This window comes from Bubalus bubalis, chromosome 1 (assembly GCF_019923935.1).
Source record: "Bubalus bubalis isolate 160015118507 breed Murrah chromosome 1, NDDB_SH_1, whole genome shotgun sequence".
Classification (NCBI taxonomy): domain Eukaryota; kingdom Metazoa; phylum Chordata; class Mammalia; order Artiodactyla; family Bovidae; genus Bubalus; species Bubalus bubalis.
Genome location: NC_059157.1, coordinates 24,581,310 through 24,609,072, shown reverse-complemented (window position 1 = coordinate 24,609,072; position 27,763 = coordinate 24,581,310). Strand labels below are relative to the sequence as shown.

General features: G+C 39.9%; 1 protein-coding gene across 1 annotated transcript in view; it reads left to right on the top strand.

The window, feature by feature from the left end:
• Nucleotides 1-27,763, top strand: part of MSR1 (macrophage scavenger receptor 1) — a 79,899-nt gene that overhangs the window by 45,949 nt on the left and 6,187 nt on the right. The window contains exon 9 of the mRNA XM_006047769.4: nt 19,081-19,269. Coding sequence (XP_006047831.1) covers nt 19,081-19,269 — 189 coding nt within the window. The remainder of the gene's footprint in view (nt 1-19,080; nt 19,270-27,763) is intronic.

Genomic DNA, 27,763 nt, shown 5'->3' with positions numbered 1-27,763 from the left:
AAATTGTAATAAATTGAGCACCACCCTCATATTCTAAGGCAATTCCAGTACCTCCTGGAATTGTGCCTGCTTTAGAAAGCAGTTTGATGAAAATATGAAAAAATTATATTCCCTTCATCTCCTCTTTCAAATCCCCATGACAACTGTGATAGGGGGTTTAATAGGGTTTCTATCAATTCCTTTTCTCCTGAAACCTCAGAATGTGCCTTTATTAGGAAGTAGGGTCTTTGCAGGTGTAGTTAAGCTAAGATGAGGTCATACTGGATTCTGGTGGGCCCTGAAGCCAGCGATGGACACCTTGATAAGAAGAGAATGCCATAGAGACACAGTGAAGACCACGTGGAGACAGAGACAAGGATTAGAGTGATCTGGTTACAAGCCAAAGAATGCTAAGACTTGCTGGAGCCATGAGAAACTTAAGACAAAGAAGGATAGATTCTCCCCAGAGGCTTCAAAGAAAACAAGGCTCTGCCACCATCTTGATTTCAGACTTCTGCCCTCCAGTACTGCAAGAATAAAGTTCTGTTGTTTTAAGCTGCACAGTTTGTGACCATTTACTATAGTTCAGTTCAGTTCACTCAGTCATGTCCGACTCTTGGCGACCCCATGAATCACAACACGCCAGGCCTCCCTGTCTCTCAGTAACTCCTGGAGTCTACCCAAACCCATGTCCATCGAGTTGGTGATGCCATCCAACCATCTCATCCTCTGTTGTCCCCTTCTCCTCCTGCCCTCAATCTTTCCCAGCATCAGGGTCTTTTCCAATGAGTCAGCTCTTCACATCAGGTGGCCAAATATTGGAGTTTCAGCTTCAACATCAGTCCTTCCAATGAATACCCAGGACTGATTTCCTTTAGGATGGATTGGTTGGATCTCCTTGCAGTCCAAGGGACTCTCAAGAATCTTCTCCAACACCACAGTTCAAAAGCATCAATTCTTTGGCACTCAGCTTTCTTTATAGTCCAACTCTCACATCCATACATGACCACTGGAAAAACCATAGCCTTGACTAGACGGAACTTTGTTGGCAAAGTAATGTCTCTGCTTTTGAATATGCTGTCTGGGTTGGTCATTGACTATAGTAGCCTGAGGAAACTCACACACCCACGCATCTTTGTTGTTGCTTCCCCCCCTCTCACATCTCTCTTTCCAACAATGACCACCACATGTCTCCCTTCATTTGAGAATGTTCCCTAATTCTACCTGGGGATGTAAGAGAATTTTACTGAATAATCATGCCTAACAGGAAATGTGAGCAGAAAAGTCTACAACTTCAAGCTGAGCCTTGAACTTGACTCTGTTGAAAACCAACTAGATTAGACACCAAATTTTCCTCACTGGCCACTATCCTCAGACTCTACCCTCCAGCCAAAAAACTTTACACACCCCTACTCAGCTGGAATCTTCTCCCTCCTGTTTCTCCTCTTTACTTTGTTTTGGGATTTCCAGAATACTTGTTTCCTTCAACTTCCAGATCAAGATTCAAAATCTGTTAAATTATTTTTCCAAGAAATTCAACATATTTCTGCAGACATCTGATATCCATTGTAAAAGAAAAATTAATCTGTCAATTGAAGGAAGAAATGGAAATTTTCATTTGAGCCAAATTTGAGGATGATAGCTTGGGAAGAGCATCTCAGAGAGCTCCATTAGAAGTCAAGGCCCAGTTGCGTAAGTTTTTGAGACAGAGGGATGTATATCAAATGATGTTATTATTGATAGTTTACATAATCCAAATCTTCAGGTCATTGTGTTAGGTCATGTGACCCCTTACAAGCTCTAGAGGGAACGTTATCTTTAAGGAATTGTCTTGATGCTAGGACACTGTTGCTCTTTATTGTTGAGCAGGTATTTCTGCTGATGGGTGAGATCTGGTTGATACACAATGCAGATATACAGTGAACATTAGGGGCAGAAGAGGCCAAAGGGCAGAAAAAATTTTATGTTTCAATTTTTTGATCTTGCCATAAAGTATGAATTTTATTTCACACCAGATTGTGCCTTTCATAGTTAAGTACTTCACTAGACTAATTATCTTAAAAAAAAAATCAGGTCCCTTTCCAGAGGAATTTTGTTATATTACAAGGACTTCTGGGTCAACTTGCAACTAGACTTTTACAAAAAACTTTTGCTACATTTGGAGCTCAGATACAATAATCACCATTGGGTAATAAATTTAAACCTAAATTGTAATTCCACTAAATGATTTAAAGTAAAGAAAGCATGACAATAAGGCAAGCAATATCATAATATTTGAAATGAAATAACTACACTCCTCAAGTCATTTTAACCTCCATTCTTTTCTTCCACTCAAGTAGCAGTGCTGGATACATGCAGGGATGCCTCAGAATTCACATTCTTCTTGACTTTTCAAATTAAAATTTTGAAAGCTGGAGCTTGTTGCAGGAAAGGAAGTGGGGTGCAAGAGGATGGTCACATCTGGGGTCTCAGGCGAGTCCCTGGGACGGTGCCTAGTGTGGGTTCTTGGCTTCCCTCAGGAAAGAATTCAAGAGTCATAGTAAAGTAAAAGATGGCTAATTCAGGAAGATACACACTCCATAGATAGAGTCTGGACCATCTCAGAAGGTAAGAGGCCCTAAAATACGGGGTGGTTAGTCTTTATAGGCTAATGAGTGGGAGTATTATTCCAACTATTTTGGGGATGGAGTGGAGATTTCCAGGAATTGGGGCACTGCCCACTTTAGGCTTTTTATGGCTGGGCTGAGAACTGTCCTGGTGTCTGTAGGTGAGTTTAGCTTTCTGATGTATTATAATGAGTGCATAATGAGGCTGAAAGTCTAGTGGAAGTTCACTTGTGCACCATTTTGGACCTCATTGGTGCTAACCAGTCCATGCTGTGTCCTCAGCATCTCTGTCATTCTTTTAAAGGTTGTGCCCTGCTGCCTTCCTGTTCTATGCTATGCAGATTCATAATATTTTTTCCTAACTTTCAAGAAAAGACTTACATATGAAGCACTTCTATAATTTATTTTGGGCTCATGGATGGCTCCATCAGTAGCCCTGTGAACATGAGACTTAAAATAGATTTCTTTAAATAAAATAGATTTCAAATATAAAGACAGGAAGAAAGAACATTTACAACAAATAGCTGATACATAATCATGTCTACACCACCTGCATTTTAGAGGTGTTGTCTTTCTACCATACTGACTGCACATATTTTTTTTTTTTTAAGAAGTATGCTAACTTGCACAGTTGAAGTCACATTTATGCTTGCCTGTCTTGTTTTCTAGGTTAAATTTCCATCATGGAGTTACATGTTTGTTTCCATTCATGCTTCTGTATATTTGCTACATATGTATGTTTGCATAAATGGTAGATGGTATTATTTTCTCTTTTATATAAAAAACATTATACAAGATCTCTCATTCTAAGCTTGTTCTTTTCCTCAGTTTTATGAATTTTGGCTTTATTTGAGTAATAGACCCTTTAAAACAGTAAGGACATTAGTGAATATCTGGCCACCACTTATTTTAATTAATCCTAATTTTAAAAATATTATAATTTCAGAAAATAAGAAAAAGATTTTATATTCAATTCCTGTCTCCTATACAAAATTACTGTCAATATTCTTGGATACTTCCTTCTAGTCTTTTTAAATATCAACTTTTTGGCATAGTAAAATAAAATATTAATATCACTTAATTTTATATTACCATTTTTTTCATTTTCTACATTATTCCTTTGACAGTTATGTTTAATGCCTCTAAAACTATCCATCTAATGTATATACTATAATTAATTTAGCTATTCCTTTATTCCAAATATTTAATATAGTTGTTTTACTTCTTCCTTTAAAAATAAGCCTTCAATAAACAAACAGACAAAAAAACCAACAATGGCCACTGAACTGGTTAACTTGCACTAATTTGAAGTTATTTTCTCAGATTAAAAAACCTTCTTCTGTAAATTACTTGCTCGTTATTTTTTGTTTGATACCTTATGATTATAGACCTATGAATGAGCTATTTGTATAATAAGTATTTCACATATTGTTTTTATCTTTCTTACAGACTTTTTTTTAAATTTTATTTTATTTTTAAACTTTACAAAATTGTATTAGTTTTGCCAAATATCAAAATGAATCCGCCACAGGCAGACTTTTAAAAATATATGAAAATTATCAGTACTCTACTCTTCCTTCTAACCCTAGGAAATAAGTATAATAAGACTGCCTTTAGAAAATTAAACCACAGTGGATCAGAGCAGAGATATGTAAAATCCCCTAACCTGATGAAATATATTAACATATAGAAAGAAAAATGTGTTAAGCAAAAGAGCATGGGCCAATCCCAGAGGCAAAATCTCACTGCTATGCCTCATTGTAAATTAATAAATTAATTAAATGAATAATTCACTGATTGTGATTTGACTTCTTGCACAGATTGCCCACAGAGAGAAAATGGCCTTGTCAAGTAGTTAAAAATATTCCTGTTTTTTGAAGCAATTACATTTCTGGTTGTAAATTGAATTGCCATTTAGTCCCAAGATTCTGTTTAACATTAGTCTTCCACTAAGAGATAAATCTGCTAAACCTACAAAAACAGGTTTTGGAATTTGTGAGGCTTCTGATCAAACCCTCCCACCAGACCATTCCACATTAGAGGGCTCTTAGTGGATGACCATGTGGTTTTTTTCCTGTAATATGACTCTTTTTTAAAATCAACCTTCCCTGTGCAATTTCCTTTACTGCTCTGCCCATAGAAACAACATTCTCTCTAGAGACGGATGACATACTAAATTCTATTCCTTTCAGTGTTTGGTATTTTAAACACTTGCCAATTTAATCCACTCAGGTAATAGAGATCACCTATCAAGAGGAGCTCAAAATTAATTCATTCACTTATACCATCACACTTCATCAAGTGATATTTGGTCAGGTATTGAAAAGATAACTGGAAGGATGTCAGTTCGGGGGTGAAAATAAACCAGTTTTCAGTGCTTTGTAGGTCAGTAGTGCTGTGCTTCCAGGTAGCTCAAACAGTAAAGACTCTGCCCGCAATGTGAGAGACCTGGGTTCAATCCGTGGGTGGGGAAGACCCCATGGAGAGGGAAATGGCAACCCACTCCAGTGTTCTTGCCTGGAGAATCCCATGGACAGAGGAGCCTAGTGAGCTACAGTCCATGGGTGGCAAAGAGTCAGACAAGATGAGCGACTAACACTTTCAGTGCTGTGCGAGCTTGAGAAGGGTACCTATCAAAACTGGGTGCTGGGGGTGAAGAAATGGGAGGTGTTGGGGGGGCTGGGAGGAGGAGAGGGTGTGGGGGAATCGAGGCACCAAAGCCCCAGGAATAAAGGAGGGAAGGCTTATTTGGAAATGTGAGTAATTATGTAACTGAAGTAAAGGAAGCAAGAAAGGAGGGGCAAAGAGGTTTCCAAAGCGTTAAACTGGAAAAGTAAGTAGAGATTAATTATAGCCTTATTGGTTCCTGGGGTCATGTGGCAGGTTTTTCCCTACTGAAATCCACTATCATACTAGCCTTGTGTTTTCAATTATACCAAGGCTTGCCAAGCTTTTTCAGAAAAGAACCAGCTAGTAAATATTTTTGGTTTGCATGCCAGAAAGTCTCTGTTAGACTATTTAACTCTGCTGTGTAGTCTGAAAGCAAACCTACATCATATGTAAACAAACAGGCATGGATGCCTTCCACTAAAGCTTTCAGTTGAGTTCAGTTAGGTCACACAGTCATGTTCAATTCTGTGCAGCCCCATGGACTGCAGCATGCCAGGCTTCCCTGTCCATCACTAACTCACTGAACTTGCTAAAAGTCCTGTCCATCAAGTCAGTGATGCCATCCAACCAACTCATCCTCTCTCATCCCCTTCTCCTCCTACATTCAATCTTTCCTAGCATCAGGGTCTTTTCCAGTGAGTCAGCTCTTCTCATCAGGTGGCCAAAGTATTGCAGTTTCAGCTTCAGAATCAGTTCTTCCAATCAATATTCAGGACAGATTTCATTTAGGATGGACTTCTTAGATCTCCTTGGAGTCCAAAGTGCTCTCAAGAGTCTTCTCCAACAACACAGTTCAAAAGCATCAATTCTTCAGTGCTCAGCTTTCTTTATAGTCCAGCTCTCACATCCATACATAACTACTGGAAAAACCATAGCTTTGAATAGATGGACCATTGTTGACAAAGTAATATCTCTCCTTTTTAATATGCTGTCTAGGTTGATTATACCTTTTCTTCCAAGGCGCAAGTGTCTTTTAAATTATAGGGCTGCAGTCACCATCCACAGTGATTTTGGACCCCAAGAAAATAAAGTTGTCACTGTTTCCATTGTTTCCCCATCTTTTTGCCATGAGGTGATGGGACTGGATGCCATGATCTTAGTTTTCTGAATGTTGAGTTATAAGCCAACTTTGTAACTCTCCTCTTCCACTTTCATCAAGAGGCTCTTTAGTTCTTTGCTGTCTGCCATAAGGCTGGTGTCATCTGCATCTCTGAGGTTATTGATATTTCTCCTGGCCATCTTGATTCCACCTTGGGCTTCATCCAGCCCAGCATTTCACATGATGTACTCTGCATATAAGTTAAATAAGCAGGGTGACAATATACAGCCTTGGCATACTCCTTTCCTAGTTTGGAACCAGTCTGTTTTTCCATGTCTGGTTCTAACTGTTGGCTCTTGACCTGCATGCCAATTTCTCAGAAGGCAGGTAAGGTGGTCTGGTATTCCAGTCTCTGGAATTTTCCACAGTTTGTTGTGATCCACACACTCAAAGGCTTTGGTGTAGTCAATAAAACAGAAGTAGTTGTTTTTCTGGAACTCTCTCCTTTTTTCTATGATCCAATGGATGTTGGCAATTTGATCTCTGGTCCCTCTGCCTTTTCTAAATCCAGCTTGAACACCTGGAAGTTCTTGGTTCACATATTGTTGAAGCCTTGCTTGGAGAATTTTGAGGTTTATTTAGTAAATAAACTAAAGCTTTATTTACAAAATAAACAGAAAGCTAGGATTGGCTTAAGGGCTGTATTTTACTCATTACTGATCTCCATGAGCCTCTTCAAGATCCATCATGCTTGGAAATAACAAAAGTCAAATATATTCCTTCTGAAACCATAGGGTAAGCTTCGTCTGTCGGCTAAAGTTCTACCTATTGGGCTGAAAGCTCCTCTTTGAGAAGGTTAAGTATTAAATAAGAAAGTAGTTAAAAAATTAATAAGTAAGGTGTTTAATAGTATGATAATATATTCAAGTACTCTCACCTTAAAATGTAAATCTCAAAATTTTCAAAACTTGTAAAAGTAAAAACTTTAGATTTATATTTCATTTTGAAGAATAAACTCAAACTGTGTACCTCAGATTGGAACTTGAACCCATGTGCTGGGATTTGAACCCTGCCAAAACCCACAGTACCTGGTTTCAGGACCTAATGAAGCTCAGGTTCTTGATGTATCATTGTGAAAAGAATTTAGTGAGTGACAAAGTGATAGGTAAGAAGTGGATTTACTCAGATTCAGAGATCCACACCACAGAGAGCGTGTGGGCCATCATAGAGGGCAAATTCCTATATGAAATGTGGTGTGTTTAGTTTTTATAGGCTGGGCAATTTCATATGCTAATGAGTGGGAAGATTAGTTGGTGGTCTCTGAGCAGAAAAATCCATTGCAATCATTTGGGTCTTTTGCATATTTTCCTGGGTATGTTCAGCCTTTTTGGCCATATCCATATTTTAAAAAACTGAATAAGCCAATTGGAGCCAATGATTCACTGGAGTCTGAGGCCCAGAAGTTGCTTTCTGAATTTTGTGCCTGATGTCTGGGGCAGACTGGGCTATGAAATACATAGCCAAGGGGACTTGTCCCTCAGGGGAGGACGGATCCATATTTGTATACTTCCTAAAAGTCTCCAATACTTTGGCCACCTGATGTGAAGAACTGACTCATTGGAAAAGACCCTGATGCTTGGAAATATTGAAGGCAGGAGGAGAAGGGGATGACAGAGAATGAGATGGTTGGATGGCATCACCAACTAAATGGACTTGAGTCTGAGGAAGCTTCAGGAGCTGGTGATGGACAGGGAAGCCTGGTGTGCTACAGTCCAAGGGGTCACAAACAGTTGGACACAACTGAGCAACTGCACTGGGCTGAACTGAACTAAAAGTCTCCTAAAAGTGGAGATGTCTGACAAAACGTGGTCCACTGGAGAAGGGAATGGTAAACCACTTTGGTATTTTTGCCTTGAGAACCCCACAAACAGTATGATGGGGGGGTGGGGGGAAGGATACTGAAAGATGAACTCCCCAGGTTGGTAGGTGCCCAGTATGCTACTGGAGAACAGTGGAAAAATAACTCCAGAAAGAATGACGAGAGCGAGCCAAAGAAAAAACAACACCCAGTAGTAGGTGTGACTGGTGATGGAAGTAAGTCCCATGTGGTAAAGAACAATACTGCATAGGAACCTGGAATGTCAGGTCCATGAATCAAGGTAAATTGGAAGTGAGCAAACAGGAGATGGCAAGAGTGAACATCGACATTTTAGGAATCAGTGAACTGAAATGGATGGGAATGGGTGAATTTAACTCAGATGACCATTATATCTACTACTGTGGGCAGGAATCCCTAAGAAGAAATGGATTAGCCTTCATAGTCAACAAAAAAGTCTGAAATGCAGTTCTTGGATGCAATCTCAAACATGACAGAATGATCTCTGTTCATTTCCAAAGCAAGCCATTCAATATCACAGTAATCCAAGTCCATACCCTGAACAGGAATGCTGAAGAAGTTGAAGTTCTATGAACACCTACAAGATCTTCTAGAACTAACACCCAAAAACAGAGAAGGCAATGGCACCCCACTCCAGTACTCCTGCCTGGAAAATCCCATGGACGGAGGAGCCTGGTGGGCTGCAATCCATGGGGTCGCTATGAGTCGGGCACGATTGAGCGACTTCACTTTCACTTTTCACTTTCATGCATTGGAGAAGGAAATGGCAACCCACTCCAGTGTTCTTGCCTAGAGAATCCCAGGGATGGGGGAGCCTGGTGGGCTGCCGTCTATGGGGTCACACAGAATCAGATACGACTGAAGTGACTTAGCAGCAGCAGCAGCAACACCCAAAAAAGATGTCCTTTTCATTATAGGGGACTGGATTGCAAAAGTAGAAAGTAAAGAGATACCTGGAGTAATGGGCAAATTTGGCCTTGGACTACAAAATGAAGCAGGGCAAAGGCTAATCAAGTTTTTCTAAGAGAACACACTGATCATAGTAAATAAACTCTTCCAACAACACAAGAGAAGCCTCTACACATGGACATCACCCGATGGTCAATACCGAAATCAGATAGACTATATTCTTTGCAGTCGAAGATAGAGAAACTCCTTAAAGTCAGCAAAAACAAGACCAGGAGCTGACTGTGGCTCAGATCATGAACTCCTTATTGCCAAATTCAGAGTTAAATTGAAGAAAGTAGGAAAAACGACTAGACTATTCAGGTATGACCTAAATCAATTCCCTTATGATTATTCACTGGAAGTGACAAATAGATTTGAGGGATTAGATCTGATAGAGTGCCTGAAGAACTATGTTCAGAGGTTCATGATACTGTGCAGGGGCACTGATCAAGACCATCCCCAGAAAAAGAAATGCAAAAAGGCAAAATGGTTGTCTGAGGAGGCCTTACAAATAGCTGAGAAAAGAAGAGAAGGGAAAGGCAAAGGAGAAAAGGAAAGATATACCCTTCTGAATGCAGAGTTCCAAAGAATAGCAAGGAGAGATAAGAAAGCCTTGCTCAGCATTCAATGCAAAGAAATAGAGGAAAACAACAGAATGGGAAAGACTAGAGATCTCTTCAGGAAAATTAGAGATACTAAGGGAATGTTTCATGCAAAGATGGGCTCAATATAAGACAGAAACAGTATGGACCTAACAGAAGCAGAAGATACTAAGAGGTGGCAAGAATACACAGAAGAACTGTACAAAAAAGATCTTCATGACTCAGATAACCAAGATGGTGTGATCACTCACCTAGAGCCAGACGTCCTGGAATGTGAAGTCAAGTGGGCCTGAGGAATCATCACTATGGTCAAAGTGAGTGGAGGTGATGGAATTCCAGTCGAGCTATTTCAAATCCTAAAAGATGATGCTGTGAAAGTGCTGCACTCAATATGTCAGCAAATTTGGAAAACTCAGCAGTGACCACAGGACTGGAAAAGGTTGGTTTTCATTCCAATCTCAAAGAAGGCAATGCCAAAGAATGTTCAAACTACCACACAATTGCACTCATCTCACACACTAGCAGAGTAATGCTTAAAATTCTCCAAGTCAGGCTTCAACAATACATGAACCGTGAACTTCCAGATATTCAACCTGGATTTAGAAAAGGCAGAGGGACCAGAGATCAAATTGCAAACATCTGTTGGATCAACAAAAAGGCAAGAGAGTTCCAGAAAAACATCTACTTCTGCTTTATTGACTATGCCAAAGCCTTTGACTCTGAATCACAACAAACTGTGGAATATTCTGAAAGAGATGGGAATACCAGACCACCTGACCTGCCTCTTGAGAAACATGTATGCAGGTCAGGAAGCAACAGTTAGAATTGAACATGGGATAATAGACTGGTTCCAAATAGGAAAAGGAGTACATCAAGGCTGTATATTGTTGCCCTGCTTAATTAACTTTTATGCAGAGTACATCATGAGAAATGCTGGGCTGGAGGAAGGACAAGCCGGAATCAAGATTGCCAGGAGATATATCAATAAGCTCAGATATGCAGATGACACAACATTTATGGCAGAATGTGAAGGGGAACTAAAGAGCCTCTTGATAAAAGTGAAAGAGGAGAGTGAAAAAGTTGGCTTAAAGCTCAACATTTAGAAAACTAAGGTCATGGCATCTGGTCCCATCATTTCATGGCAGATATATGGGGAAACAGTGGAAACAGTGTCAGACTTTATTTTGGGGGGCTCCAAAATCACTGCAGATGGTGACTGCAGCCATGAAATTAAAAGACACTTACTCCTTGGAAGGAAAGTTATGACCAACCTAGATAGCATATTAAAAAGCAGAGACATTATTTTGTGCACAAAGGTCCATCTCATCAAGGCTATGGTTTTTCCAGTAGTCATTTATGGTGTGAGAGTTGGACTATAAAGAAAGCTGAGCGCCAAACAATTGATGCTTTTGAACTGTGGTGTTGGAGAAGACTCTTGAGAGTCCCTTGGACTGCAAGGAGATCCAACCAGTCCATCCTAAAGGAGATCAGGCCTGGGTGTTCATTGGAAGGACTGATGTTGAAGCTGAAACTCCAATACTTTGATCACCTGATGTGAAGAGCTGACTCTTGAAAAGACCCTGATGCTGGGAAAGATTGAGGGTAGGAGGAGAAGGGGACAACAGAGGGTGAGATGGTTGGATGGTATCACCGACTCAATGGACATGAGTTTGGGTAAACTCCAGGAGATGGTGATGTACAGGGAGACCTGGCATGCTGTGGTTTGTGGGGTTGCAAAGATTCAGACACGACTGATTGACTGAACTGAACTGAACTGCTTCTTGGAAGAAAAGCTATGAGCAACCTAGACAGCATATTAGAAAGAGACATTACTTTGCTAGCAAAGATCCATCTAGTCAAAGCTATGGTTTTCCAGGAGTCATGTATGGATGTGAGAGTTGGACTGTAAAGAAAGCTGAGGGCTGAAGAATTGATGCTTTTGAACTGTGTTGTTGGAGAAGAATCTTGAAGAGTCCCTTGGACTGCAAGGAGATCCAACCAGTCCATTCTAAATGAAATCTGTCCTGAATATTGATTGGAAGGACTGATTCTGAAGCTGAAACAGCAATATTTGGCCACCTGATGCAAAGAGCTGAGTCTTTTGAAAAGACCCTGATGCTGGGAAAGATTGAAGGCAGGAGGAGAAGGGGACGACAGAGGATGAGATGGTTGGATGGCATCCCTGACTCGATGGACATGAGTTTGTGTAAGTTCCGGGAGTTGGTGATGAACAGGAAAGCCTGACATGCTGCAGTCCATGGGGTTGTAAAGAGTTGGACATGACTGAGTGACTGAACTGAACTGAAAAGTCTCCACTAATCTCCTTTGGAATACTGCAGGATTTTCTGCACAAATGTGGCATGGTTCGTTTTATAGGCTTGGTAATTTCATATGCTAATGAGTGGGAAAATTATTCCAACTATTTTTCAGAAATGTTGGAGATTTCCAAGAAATCAGCCTCCACCCACTCCTTAGTCTTTTGACAGTGCCTTGGAACTGTCATGGTGCCTCTGGATGCGACATTTAGCTTGCTGATTGATGATAAGGTCTAATCAAAGTCGACTTTGTCTGCCATCTTGAAGCCATTTGATACTAATCGGTTTATGTTGTGTCCTTGGTCTATGTCTGATAGCTAAGTTGGTAAAGAATCCTCCTGCAGTGCAGGAAACCCCAGTTTAATTCCTGGGTCAGGAAGATCTGCTGGAGAAGGGATAGTCTACCAACTCCAGTATCCTTGGGCTCCCCTTGTGGCCCAGCTGGTAAAGAATCCTCCTGCAAGGTGGGAGACCTGAGTTCAATCCCTGGGTTGGGAAGATCCCCTGGAGAAGGAAAAGGCTACCCACTCTAGTATTCTGGGCTGGAGAATTCCATGGACTGTATAGTCCATGGGGCCGCAAAGAGTCAGACACGACTGAATGAGTTTTACTGGGCTATGGCATTCTTTCCAAAGTTGTGCCCTGCCCCTTTCCCTCCTGTTACAAAACTAAGCTTCATAATAGCCTCAAAGATTCTTGAGTCTTGAGGACAGGATACATGCTTTATTCAAATAATTCATAGAACCAAGGAAAATGCCTGGCACAGAGAAGTTGTGTTTAGATGTGTTTAAGTAAAAGAGAAAACATCATGTACTCTTTCTTAACAGTTGGAGAATTTGGTACTGGAGGTTAAACTGTCTAATAGCTCACATGAACAGAGTCAGAGGAAGAGGTAGAATCCAGATTATCTAACTCTTGCATTTTTAATTTCAGTTATACTCTACAGTCAGGGATATGAAAAAGAACACAAGGCTAAACATACAGTACAATTAGTGATCATAAATACACCAAGGTTATTGAAGTGTTTTATGAACTGGGCTTACTGTCTTTGCTCAAAACTTCCACAGGAAATGCCTCTCTCCTTCCCCCATTCCAAGAATGCCATGTGAACACAACTGACCATGTCTTTGGCCCAAGCTGTTGAGTCCATAGATGGGAATCTCATCCAAACTAGGCCATCAGAGGACTTCGTATTTTAGAACTGTCTGTAAGAAAGAGAATGTAAAATATAAATTTAAGAGTTGATAACAGACATGTTCTCTAAAGAACAAAGATATCCAGCTGGCAATTAAAGAAAAGAATGAATCAACATAACAGAGACTCTTGGATAACAGTTGGAGAGAGTCCTGAGCAGGTTCACGTCTTGATTTAGCTGGTCCAGATGCCTGACTAGAATCCTGTGGTCTTTGACATGGGGAGTTCTTCCCATTTTGATTTGTGTTTCTGTTTTTAGCCAATTACAAAGTAGTAACTAATACAGAGGGTCATGAAGTGGGCACATAGTGTTTATCTGTGTTTCTGTGATTTGACTCTAGAAAAAAAAATCTACATTTAATAAAGTTAAGAAGGGAATTAAGATAGTGACCCAGAAAAAAAAATCATAAAAATTACTCTTATTAAATCTTAAGTACAAGGAAAAAGTTTCCCAATTAGGGAAAAAAAAAACCTGACTAATTATATTAGTGTGATGCTAAGGCATTATTTCAGAGAAGGCAATGGCACACCACTCCAGTACTCTTGCCTGGAAAATTCCATGGACGGAGGAGCCTGGTGTGCTGCAGTCTATAGGGTCGCTAAGAGTCGGACACGACTGAGCGTCTTCACTTTCACTTTTCACTTTCATGCCTTGGAGAAGGAAATGGCAACCCACTCTAGTGTTCTTGCCTGGAGAATCCCAGGGACAGGGGAGCCTGGTGGGCTGCCGTCTATGGGGTCGCAAAGAGTCGGACACAACTGAAGTGACTTAGCAGTGGCAGCAGCAAGACATTATTTACATCCACATTCATAGAAAATTCTGATTTACCATCTTATAGAGAAACATGCTGTGATTGAGGCACTTCAAAATGATAAAATGAACTTTTTTCCAAAACAGAGTAGTTGCATGTGTGATACTGACACTTGAATGAATCTGTTGACCTGCTTCTTTTCATTCTATTAGTTCAGAGATGATCAGGGATCATCAAAGTGTGATCAGCTATCAGCAATTGATTTATAACTCAAAATATTTAAGTGAGAGATAAGCATAGGCACATCCAAACGTATTTGGCAGTAGGGAATTAAATCTCCCTTAAACACCTACAAGCACAGGGAATTTGGAAGAAATCTACAAGCCATTCTTTTTGAAATAAATGAGGTCAAAGGATTGAATACAAGAATCAATAGTTGTTTCTTATATAACGTGCTTTCTCTTTAAAATGTATAACGTGAACTTTAGATTAGTGTTTCTCGAAGTATGGAACCTAGTAGCATCAGCATCACTTGGGAACTTGTGTTGTTGTTTTTTATTTTATTTTTTTTAATGTGGACCACTTGATAAAGACTTTTTTGCATTGTTACAATATTACTTCCGTATTATGGTTTTGTTTTGTTTTGTTTGTTTTTTTGGACTGCAAGGTATGTGGGATCTGAGCTCCCCAACCACAGATCGAACCCACACCCCCTGCCCGGGAAAAGGAAGTCTTAACCACTGGACCACTGGGAAAGTCCCTGGGAACTTGTGAAAAGCACAGATTCTTGAGTTCTACTCAAAACCTACTGCATCAGAAACTCTGGGTGTGAGACCAACAGTCTTTGAGCCCCCCTCCTCATATTTATATACTGAAACCCTAATGGGATGGTATTTGGAGGTAGACTTTTAAGGAGCTAATTAGGTTTAAGCGAGGTCAGGAGTAGGGTTGCTGTCATGGGATTCAGTTCAGTTCAGTTGCTCAGTCATGTCAGACTCTTTGCAATTCCATGGACTGTAGCATGCCAGGCTTCCCTGTCTATCACCAACTCCCAGAGTTTGCTCAAACTCATGTCCATTGAGTTGGTGATGCCATTCAACCATCTCATCCTCTGTCATCCCCTTCTCCTCCCAACTGCAATCTTTACCAGCATCAAGGTCTTTTCTAATGAGTCAGTTCTGCATATCAGATGGCCAAAGTATTAGAGCTTCAGCTTCAGCATCAGTCCTTCCAATGAATATTCAGGATTGAGCTCCTTTAGGATTGACTGGTTGGATCTCCTTGCAGTCTAAGGGACTCTCAAGAGTCTTCTCCAAACCACAGTTGAAAAGCATCAATTATTTGGCACTCAGCTTTCTTTATGGTCCAACTCTTACATTCATAAATGACTATTGGAAAAACCATAGCTTTGACTAGATGGACCTTTGTTGACAAAGTAATGTCCCTGCTTTTTAGTATGCTGTCTAGGTTTGTCATAGTTTTTCTTCCAAGGAACAAGCTGCTTTTAATTTCATTGCTGCAGTCACCATCCACAGTGATTTTGGAGCCCAAGAAAATAGTCTCTCACTGTTTCCATTGCTTCCCCATCTTTTTGCCATTAAGTGATGGGACTGGATGCCATGATCTTAGTTTTCTGAATGTTGAGTTTTAAGCCAGCTTTTTAATTCTCTTCTTTCACTTTCATCAAGAGGCTCTTTAGTTCCTCTTTGCTTTCTGCCATACAGGTGGAGTCATCTGCATATCTGAGGTTATTGATATTTCTCCTGGCAATCTTGATTCCAGCTTGTGCTTCATCCATCCTGCCATTTTGCATGATGTACTCTGCATATAAGTTAAATAAGCAGGGTGACAATATATAGCCTTGATATACTCCTTTCCCAATTTGGAACCAGTCCCTTCTTCCATGTCTGGTTCTAACTGTTGCTTCTTGACCTGCATACTGGTTTCTTGGGAGGCAGGTTAGGTAGTCTGGCATTCCTGTCTCTTGAAGAATTTTCCACAGTTTGTTGTGATCCACCCAAAGGCTTTAGCGTAGCGAAGCAGAAGTAGATGTTTTTCTGGAACTCTCTTGCTTTTTCAATGATCCAACAGATGTTGGCAATTTGATCTCTGGTTCTTCTGCCTGTTCTAAATCCAGCTTGAACATCTGGAAGTTCTCGGTTCATGTACAGTTGAAGCCTGGCTTGGAGAATTTTAAGCATTACTTTGCTAGTGTGTGAGATGAGTGCAGTTGGTGGTAGTTTGAACCTTCTTTGGCATTGCCCTTCACTGTGACTGGAATGAAAACTGACCTTTTACAGTCCTGTGGCCACTGATGAGTTTTCTAAATTTGCTAGCATACTGAGTGCAGCACTTTCACAGCATCATCTTTTAGGGTTTGACATAGCTCAACTGGAATTCCATCACCTCCACTAGCTTTGTTCATAGTGATGCTTCCTAAGGCTCACTTGACTTTGCACACCAGGACATCTGGCTCTAGGTGAGTGATTATACCATTGTGGTTATCTGAGTCATTAAGATCTTTTTAGTGTAGTTTTCCCTGTATTCTTGCCACCTCTTCTTAATATCTTCTGCTTCTATTAGGTCCATACTATTTCTGGTCCTTTATTGAGCCCATCTTTGCATGAAATGTTCCCTTGGTATCTCTAATTTTCCTGAAGAAATTTTCCTGGTATCTCTAGTCTTTCCCATTCTACTGTTTTCCTCTATTAGTAGTATTACAAGAAGAGACCAGAGACCTATTCTCTACTTCTTTTTTTGCATGAACATACACTGAGGAAAGGCCACCTGAGCACAGCAGAAAGAGGCAGCTGGCTGCAAGAAGTTGGCTAAACCCAATCCTGAATCTGCCATCACCTTGTTTTGTGGACTTTCCAGCTTCCAGAACTGTGAGAAATTAATATTGCTTAACCCATCGGCCTATGGTATATTTGTTGTAGCAGCCTGAGCTAAGACAAACTAAAGTTTGAGAACCACTGATCCAGGACAAGCCAGTTTCCTTAATGGCATTTTCAGAGATGTAAGGGAAAAAATGATGTATGATTGTGAGAGTTGGACTATAAAGAAAGCTGAGCACAGAAGAATTGATGCTTTTGAACTGTGGTGTTGGAGAAGACTCTTGAAGAGTCCCTTGGACTGCAAGGAGATCCAACCAGTCCATCCTAAAGGAAATCAGTCCTGGGTGTTCATTGGAAGGACTGATGTGAAGCTGAAACTGCAATACTTTGGTCACCTGATGCGAAGAGCTGACTCATTTGAAAAGACCCTGATGCTGGCAAAGATTGAGGGCAGGAGGAGAAGGGGACAACAGAGGATGAGTTGTTGGATGGCATCACCGACTCAATGGACATGGGTTTGGGTGAACTCCGGGAGTTGGTGATGGACAGGGAGGCCTGGCGTGCTGCCTTTCATGGGGTCGCAGAGTTGGACACGACTAAGCAACTGAACTGAACTGAAGGGGGTAAGAACCCATAATGAGAACACTTCTGTACACTTATTTGGGCAGTAAGGCAAGCTCATAAAATCACGTGTTTGAATGTGACATCTGTTTTTTCATAGAATCGTGGTAAACATATTGTGTTTAGGTATTTCTGACGTGTGTAAAATTTAAACATTTGGGAGTGGCACTAGTTACTATTATATGACTCTAGCATTTTAAAACTTTACACAATCTGCTGCTGGATCATTTCATATTTCTTAGGCATCTACAGTGAACAATTGGGTTACTCAGTAATTGGAAGTTTGAATACTGCAATAGCAAGCTATTTTCCTTTTAAAAAATGTTTTTAATGCTTATAATTCATGTTTATTAAGTGAAAAAGGGCTTATGCACCTGGGCATTATTGCATAAATTCATTATTTAGCACTGAATAACATTTTGGAAGAATCAAGAAAATAATTGTAATACTACATTTAATTTGTTTGCTTTTCCTGTTTCTGAGTGGCTCAGTCAGGCTTGTAGGAAATGGCTTATTTTCCTTTACACATTGTTGGATTACTGTTCCAACAAAATTTACTGAAATTAGAAAAAAAAAAGTTACTCTTTCTTTAGGTAACTGAGTTCTGAAAACCCATAACCTAAAACTCCATTTTCACATTACAGAGATACTTTTATTGTAACAGTTACATTGTGCTTTTTTATAATATGATGTCCTTCAAACTTGTATTTGAAAAGATATATTTAAGTAGAATTGTGTTTAATTCATTGGCTTTTTTAATTATTAGAGAATATTGTTATTTTTATTTAGCACTAAATAAATTTTAAAAGTTATATTCTGTCTTTTCTGTTTCCTCATTTTTAGCCAAATATTCTTAAGCAAAAACTTACTAGAACAGTACAGGTTATTTAAAGAAATTTTCTAACTCTAAGTGAAACTTTTTATAATACTAATTACCCACTTTATTTACCTGTTCTTGGGTTTGAAATGTATATGTTGCTTTTAAAGAAGGCAAAAAGAGACACTTTAATTGCTGCACATGATCAAGATTTTATAAAAGTTTACAGCATGTATGGCAATTTTAATTACTTAGGCATTGCAGAGCAAAATTACTTTTACTATTTAGACATGGTATGTTTCTTCCCAAAGTTTACTTCTTTAGCAATTTCTCAAAATAAAAATTATCTGATCCCGGTCTCATTAATCCTTTTACAAAACAAGAAAAACACTTTGGGATAAAATCCAGGGACCTTGTAACAAGGAAGAGCCTTGCTGTTTCTAGATCCGTGTTGTCACTATAGTTATTTTATCTTGGTGAAGAATGGGGTATTTGGCCTATTTTTACGTTTATGATATTATAAAATATCATAAAATCTCTATAACATTAACAGACTTGTGGCTGTTAAATTTTAAAGTTACTGGAAGAGATTCACAAGAAAGAAGAGCTTTCTTCTTCAGATTTGTCTGCTAGTACAGTGTTTGCAATTAAAGTCTTTACCAATAGGTGGGGCTAGAAAATTTAACACTTATTCCAGTAATTGAACTTACTGGAAAAATTGTGCTTTTTTTCTTTTAAGAAAAAGCATTATAAAGCAGTATGTGCATATATAAAAAATTAAACCCTGTTTATTTCTGTTACAGGACAGTCTAATACAGTCCGACTGGTGGGTGGCAGCGGCCCGCACGAAGGCAGAGTGGAGATTTTCCATGAAGGCCAGTGGGGTACGGTGTGTGACGACCGCTGGGAACTGCGTGGAGGACTGGTCGTCTGCAGGAGCTTGGGATACAAAGGTGTTCAAAGTGTGCATAAGCGAGCTTATTTTGGAAAAGGTAAATTTTTTTTAATGAAATGTAAGCATTCTCCAATACGTATAATCAAGTACAGACAGGAACATATAGAAAAGGAAGTAGACTTTTTTTTTTACAGGCCTTTCCTAGAAAGTAGGAATGAAAAGAGATTTAAGGAAAAGACATATGCTCTTAGACACCTTTTAATGTCTACATATCCTTTAGACTGAATTGGTTAGTAGAAAATGTAACAGAGGAAATGCGGGAAATGATCGGCAAAGCAGAACAGGAAGCAGTCAGTTACAGACAAGGCCTGACTTCCTGGGACACTCACTGACCTCTCTGGGTCTTGTGGGCAATGCCTTGTGCTCCCCCATTCTCTCTTCTGTGGAACTGAGGCGGGGCGGGGTACCGGTTTCTGCGTTTACCTCCCAGCCACCACGCCCTGCAAGTCGCTTCAGTCCTGTCTGACTCTTTGCGAACCCATAAACTGTAGCCCGCCAGGCTCCTCTGTCCATGGAATTCTCCAGGTAAGAATACCGGAGTGGGTTTCCATTTCCTTCTCCAGAAAGGGCAGTAGAAACTCTGAAAGAAAAAGGAGCAATTATACGGGCTCCCTATGCCTGCCAGTTATGACTTCTCCTCTAAGGACTGTGATGGGAAATAGGGAATGGAAAGGTTACTTTCCCCTCTATGTGAGGTTGAATTGTGTAGTTCTTTTGCTGCCTGTAAATTTGTGTATTTTCATCTGATGACTTGGTAACATGTTTTATGAATGTATTGAAAGAGCTTGGGAGAAAATTTGCAGGGGATAAAATATTTGAAAGTTTACCCATGGTATTTTTACTACCTCATTTTTTCCCCCTACACTGGCATCTTATATTAGGTTTTATGTATAATTAAACATATAAGTTCTGAAGGACAGGTTAGAAGAAAGTAGCCATATATAGATAAACTAGAATTTTGAAGTCAGTATTTCCTCTTTATTTATTCTTCTGTCCATATGTGATAAGTAACTAGTGTCTCCGAAGTTGATGGTGACCAAAAAAGAGAGAAAGATCTGACCAACTTCATCTTGCATTAGTTATTCTTCTAGAGAGGTATTGGCAATAGAGATTGTATGCAGAATTATAGACATAACATAGCAGCATTACCAGGTATGTAATACAGGGATGCCTGGTGTGCTGCAGGCCATGGGTCATAAAGAGTAGGACACGACTAGGCGACTGAACAATTACCAGGTAATCTTATGTGTAATAATAAAATAGTGGAGTATGTCAAATTATTATATCAAAAGACTAAACAGGATAGACTTCTTAAATTCATGAAATATATTCATGAAACATATTGTTAATCCTCTGTCCATGGGAGTCTCCAGGCAAGAAAACTGGAGTGGGTGGCCATTTCCTCCTCCAGGAGATCTTCCTGACCCAGGGTGTGAACCCACATCTCTTACGTCTCCCACACTGGCAGGCAGGTCCTTTAGCACTAGCGTCACCTGGGAAGCCTGTGTTTAGCACTATTATGCTACAATTTACTGAGCAATAACTCTCTGTCATGCATTGTGCTAAACACATAAGCAGTATTAATAATAGATCACAATTATATCCTTTATTCTTTTACCTAAATGAATTTATTATATCAGATTTAAGAGATGAATTTTAGAAGGAATCTAGATTCCAAAGTCTTTAAAGATCAGAAGGATAATTTAACTTCATAAAGAGGCTAAAGACAAGACAGAAAGAAAGTGGTGAAAGTTTCTGTTCTGTTTTGTTCAAGCCCCTGGCCACCAGTTTTTAATTTGTGTGTTAAAGTTCTGAATAGAAGAAACAAAGGAAAGAGAAAATATCCATAAGTTTCCACCACCAAATAGATTTTTGGAATTTCCAATTTTTTCCATTTACACTACACTTTCAGAACTTCCTCAGCTTGAAAATTGTCAGACCAAAATCATTCATGTACCTGTAAAATTTACCTCCACATGAAATGTTTTAAACACTGAAAAGATAGATTTATTCTTTTCCCCCAGAGAAGGGAAAAAGACAAAAATCCCCAACTCTTCATCACTAGAAAATCAAATGAATCAGTTAATTGTTTAGGAAGACTAATCTGCCCATCTGAGTTTCTATAATGTTTTTTTCAGAGAGATTCCATTTCTATGTAACTAGGATCTATAGCATGAAAGGCCATTTATTTAAAATACATAATTGTATAAAAAACATTTCAAATATAAACTGTAGGAGGAAACAGAATAAGACATTATACCCAGGCTCTATTCCTTTTCTGAATATGGAGCCTTGCTATAGATTTCAAAGTTGTTTTCCCATTGAGGTTCAAGCCTGTACAGTCAATACACAACTGGAGACTATTATCTTAAGATTACATTAACTTGAAGGCCTAGTTTCACAAGTTAAATACTCTTTTCCCCCAGATTTTATTCATTCTTATTTATACCTCTGGGGATTTCTAGTCTAAAGCACTAGGAATTTCTAGTCTAAAACACCGGTAAGAAAGGAATAAAATAAAGATTCTGAAATACTAGCCAAAAAAAAAAAAAAAAAAAGCTTATTATTTAAATAGAGTTTAGTCTCAAGTGAAATGATTCATTTGGCTATATGGAAACAATCATCTCAAGATTTTTCCGAGATACTGACTACTTCTCTAAAATTAGCATCCATTTTCAGTGAGGCTATGTATTTACATTAAAATTAAAAGACGCTTGCTCCTTGGAAGAAAAGCTATGACAAACTTAGACAGCATATTAAAAAGCAGAGACATTACTTTGCCAACAAAAGTCCATCTAGTCAAAGCTATGGAGAAGGCAATGGCACCCCACTCCAGTATTCTTGCCTGGAAAATCCCATGGACGGAGGACCCTGGTGGGCTGCAGTCCATGGGGTCGCTAAGAGTCGGACACGACTGAGCAACTTTACTTTCACTTTTCACTTTCATGCATTGGAGAAGGAAATGGCAACCCACTTCAGTGTTCTTGCCTGGAGAATCCCAGGGACGGGGGAGCCTGGTGGGCCGCGGTCCATGGGGTCGCTAAGAGTCGGACACGACTGAGCAACTTTACTTTCACTTTTCACTTTCATGCATTGGAGAAGGAAATGGCAACCCACTTCAGTGTTCTTGCCTGGAGAATCCCAGGGACGGGGGAGCCTGGTGGCTGCCGTCTATGCGGTGGCACAGAGTCGGACACGACTGAAGTGACTTAGCAGTCAAAGCTATGGATTTTCCAGTGGTCATGTATGTGTGTGAGAGTTGAACTATAAAGAAAGCTGAGCGCCAAAGAATTGATGCTTTTGAACTGTGGTGTTGGAGAAGACTCTTGAGAGTCCCTTGGACTACAAGGAGATCCAACCAGTCCATCCTAGAGGAAATCAGTCCTGAATATACATTGGAAGGACTGATGCTGAAGCTGAAACTCCAGTACTTTGGCCACCTGATGCGAAGAACTGACTCATTGGAAAAGACCCTGATGCTGGGAAAGATTGAAGGTGGGAGGAGAAGGGGACGACAGAGGATGAGATGGTTGGGCAGCATCACTGACTTGATGGACATAAGTTTGAGCAAATTCCAGGAGATGGTAAAAGGACAGAGGAGCCCAAAGTGCTGCCATCCATGGCGTTGCAAAGAGTCGAACGTGATGGAGCAACTGAACAGCAAAGATTTGTTTTGAATCTGAAAAGAAGTGGCATCTATAAAGTGCCCAGTTTGAAGCCAGACTCACAGCATTGCTCATGAGTGACAAGATAACAGGGAGCAGATGACTAACTGTATAATTACATATTTACCATCCTCTTTGAAAGGTGAAAGTCACTAAGTCATGTCCAACTCTTTGTGACCCCGTGGACTGTAGCCTGCCAGGCTCCTCTGTCCATGGAATTCTCCAGGCAAGAATATTGGAGTGGGTAGCTGTTCCCTTTTCCAAGGGATCTTCCCAACCCAGGGATCAAACCCAGGTTCCCTGCATTGCAGGCAGATTCTTGACTGTCTGCGCCACCGGGGAAGCTGAAAGTTGAAGGGTAGAGAAGTCAGATTGGTGTTACATTGTGGAGTGACATTCATGATGTTCCAAGGGTGGAAAAGTTGAATGTGGTTTTCTGCAGTTTGGAGGTGTGACTTTAGAACATTCTGTGTAACGTTCTCTAGTAAGGTCCCCGCTCTGCTGCACACACACACCCAGCACTGTTGCAGCTCTCTGTGGAGATTTCAGCCCCAAACAACTGAAGAATGATGATAAGAAGTTTAAAATAGTAAAGCAAGGTGGGCTGGGAGAAAAATAGAACTGAGGTGATTTGTTCTGAAGAAAAAGAATCTGAAAAATGAACTTCATGATCTGCTTCAGTGTACATTGTATTTTAAGAAACAGGCTTACAACATAAACTGATTCTGGATTAGTCATGGCAAACCATCATTTCATGTGAAGCTGTTTAAACTCTTCCTTTTTTCATTTTAAATTTACAGTTTTACTCAGGAGGTAAACAAGAAAGCAATTTGACTGCAAAAGAGAAGCAGACAAGGAAATTTAGAAGTATGAGTGGGGAGGTGTAGAGCAGAGAAGAGGAGGAAGGTACATTAAAGTTTTAATTACATGTCATTCCCATAGGAAAGTAAGAAGAATCAGATTAATGCTATATGGTACAACATTATCAAAATTGAAACAAGAAGATGAAAGTTTAAATTTACCTCCTTTGTATAATTCTCCTGTTAAAGACAGAATACCATTTTCTGGACACAGTCTCCCCCTCTCCTTTTTTTTTTTTTTTGCCTTCTCATTTTAAAATAGCAAACCTGGCTTGTTAGAGATAATCCTTATTAGCTTTTTAAGAACAATTAGTGTTGCAAGTAAAATGATTCATAGGAACAAAGCTTAAAGCTCACGCCTTTAAATGGGTTCTTTCATCTGGATGCACCTTTTGCATCAAATGGAATGTTCTTTCTTTTTCCTAAGGAGACAAAAAGGTTAAATTAAAAAGCGCTGAGAAGCTTCTGGTGCTTGCTGTTGCATGGAGCAAGGAGGAGGCAGGGAGCCTCTTCTCTCCCAGTGGGCTCCCTGTAGCAAACTCGGATGAGCTTTATCAGGGGACGGTGGTAGTCCGAGAGTTTGTTCCAGGCATGTCTGAGCCTCTAGGCTAATGAACGAACTAAGAACTGGCTCTGGAGCAGCCATCTCATCTTCTCCTAAATTTAAAGGAGTTGGTGCTGAAGCTCCAAATGTAAAAGCAGAAACAGAAGAAAATTCTAAACATAAATGCTATCTTTTGTACATTACTCCTTTCACGTTCCATATTCAATTTTCTGAGTGGGAATTTTAAGAATTACAAAGCTAAACTGAAGATCAAAAATAAAACTCTGTGTCTCTGAACTATCCCTTAGTGATTGGGAGTGAAAACAATCTCAAAGATAAATTAAATATATCAATAGATCAGAACTGCCAATTCTTACATTCTGATCCCTGCGCATTGAAAGTTTTCAAATGTAAATGTTTATGTGTTAGGTATTATGTAAGAAGGCAATGGCACCCCACTCCAGTACTCTTGCCTGGAAAATACCCTGGACGGAGGAGCCTGGTAGGCTGCAGTCTATGAGGTCGCTAAGAGTCGGACACGACTGAGCGACTTCACTTTCACTTTTCGCTTTCATGCATTGGAGAAGGAAATGGCAACCCACTCCAGTGTTCTTGCCTGGAGAATCCCAGGGACGGGGGAGCCTGGTGGGCTGCCGTCTATGGGGTCGCACAGAGTCGGACACGACTGAAGCGACTTAGCAGCAGTAGCAGCAAGCTGGTATAGAAGCAGGGCTTCCCTGGTGACTCAGATGGTAAAGAATCCGCCTGCAATGCAGGAGACTTGGGTTCGATCCTTAGGTCAGGAAGAGCCTCTGGAGAAAGGGAATGGCTGCCCACTCCAGAATTCTTGCCTGAAGAATTCTATGGACAGAGGAGCCTGGCAGATTCAACTGAGCTGCTAACATGATCACTTTCACTTTCACAGAGCCTAACAGTTCGTAACATGCCTGTTCCATTGCTTATCTAACAAAGAAATACTAAGTATGAAATAATACTGTTTATCAAGTGTTTACTATGCCATCTCATTTAGTGCTCACAGTGCTTATGAGAAAGGTGTTATAGCCCCATTCTTCCTAGAAAACTAAGGAAATCGGACAGAACTGTCACAAACCACCCACATTTCCATAGTGGTGATTGTGAGGCATGGGTCAACCTTCATGCCTTACCTTGTCTCTCCACTGGACAGAAAGTCCTTCTAAGTTCTTTAACCTTAAAAACCTCATTTCTAAAGAGCTTGCTTCTTCAGAATCTTAGAATTGTAAAAGTAAATGAAATCTTAGAGCTATTTCAGCCCCACCCCTCTATTCTGCATATATAATAAAACAGAGAAAATAAGTGGCTTCTCCAAAACCAAAACACTAGAATCTAGAACTATAATCTAAGTTTACCCATTCTCTAGTCTGATTCCCACTTCATTTTTAACATTGGCCCCCCACTCCCTAAAAAAAAAAAAAACATAATGCTTTTGTCAAAGAAGAAGCTGTTGACAAAGCACTTCCCAACTAGAAGTCTAAAAAGTGATATAAATGCATGTCACCCAGCATTGACTGGATGTAATTAAAATTCACTCAGAGGCTTTAACCATTAGTGATTTTTTGCTTCTTCACTTATCTTATTCAGCAGCTAATCTCAAATCTCATCATGTCACTGTGTATCTGGCTACTCTTTGAAATATGATTACTTTTTAAAAATAAAAGCAGTGGTTATGAAAGATTAAAGAAACTCAAGTCCCTCAAAGAAATATCAATATTTGTCTTGTTTTAAAGAGGTATTAAGAGGAAATCGGAGGAGGCAATGGCACCCCACTCCAGTACTCTTGCCTGGAAAATCCCATGGATGGAGGAGCCTAGGGACGCTGAGGGTCGGACACGACTGAGCGACTTCACTTTCACTTTTCGCTTTCATGCATTGGAGAAGGAAATGGCAACCCACTCCAGTGTTCTTGCCTGGAGAATCCCAGGGACGGGGGAGCCTGGTGGGCTGCCATCTCTGGGGTTGCACAGAGTCGGACACGCCTGAAGTGACTTAGCAGTAAGAGGAAATGGTATCTTCTGTCAAGCACACTGTTAAGCATCACAAACCAAGTCATAAAACTGCAGAAGCCATGGACGACAGTTTTTGTTGTCTGCTTTTGGAAACACAAAATCAGTTTTTCCTTCCTATACAGCTTTCACATTGTAAAGGAAATTGTACCTATATAGATGTTTAGGTAGATAGAGAAATAGACGATAAACAGGTAGGATTAGAGAATAAAATCATCCCTAAAATACATATATCAATTTTTCATGGTTTCCACTAGTAGAAAGGATTGCTCAGAGGCAAAAAATAACAAGGACAGCAGCAACGACAAAAGTCCTTCAGTAACTGTTGTTACCTACAGAAATAAAAACAGATCTGTTTTTTAATCTTTGAAGTGCATATGAAGATAAAATTTTATGACTTTTATTCTACCTTGGCATTAATTTTTAATGCAGAAAACAATTTGGAAGAAGATGGGAAGTAAGTATTAAATAAATTTTTCCTTAGTGTTGATAGTCCTGAATATATTAATATAAAAATAAAATAGCAAATACTTGAAAATAATTTTTATAACTCTATTTGGGCTTCTCTATAGTCAGTGAATAGCACCAAGTTTTAAATGTCATCATGTTCTGTTGCTTGCCCCTATTTTCTCTGTTATTTTGAGAAAATCATACATCCTTTCTGAGTCTCAATTTATTTATCAGTGAAATGGAAATAATTGCCAATATTTCACAAAGTTATTGGAAGTAAATATGTAAAATTATATACAAAAAGACTCAATATGTTCACTGTGCCTGAGTCTTTTCTGTATAGTGTAACACCAGAGTTACTAAATTACATAATGTATTTATCACATCTATGTGTTCTCAGTGGGAAAAGCATTGTAATATGGGCTAAGCGGGAGCTTCCCAGGTGGTGCTAGTGGTAAAGAACCTGCCTGCCACTGCAAGAGACTTAAGAGACATGGGTTTGATCCCTGGGTCAGGAAGATCCCCTGGAGGAGGGCATGGCAACCCATTCCAGCATTCTTGCCTGGAGAATCCCATGGACAGAGGAGCCTGAGAGACTATGGTCCACGGGGTTACACAGAGTCAGACATGACTGAAGCAACTTATCATGCATGCATGAGTTAAGCGTTCTAAATACAGGAATCAGCTTTGCCACTAATTATCTCTGTGACCTCAGTTGTTGCATTCACCTAAAACAAAGGTCTTCACTAGAAAGTCAGTCCAAGAGAGGATGGATTCTGATTTTTGTTCACTCATATAGGTACTGCAAGGAGATTTGTTAAATGATGGAATCTAATAATGCAAGGGAGACTTCCCAGGTGGTGCAGTGGTAAAGAATCCGCCTGCCAATACAGGAGACATAAGAGATGCAAGTTTGATCCCCGGGTACGGAAGATCCCCTGGAGGAGGGCATGGCAACCCACTCCAGTAT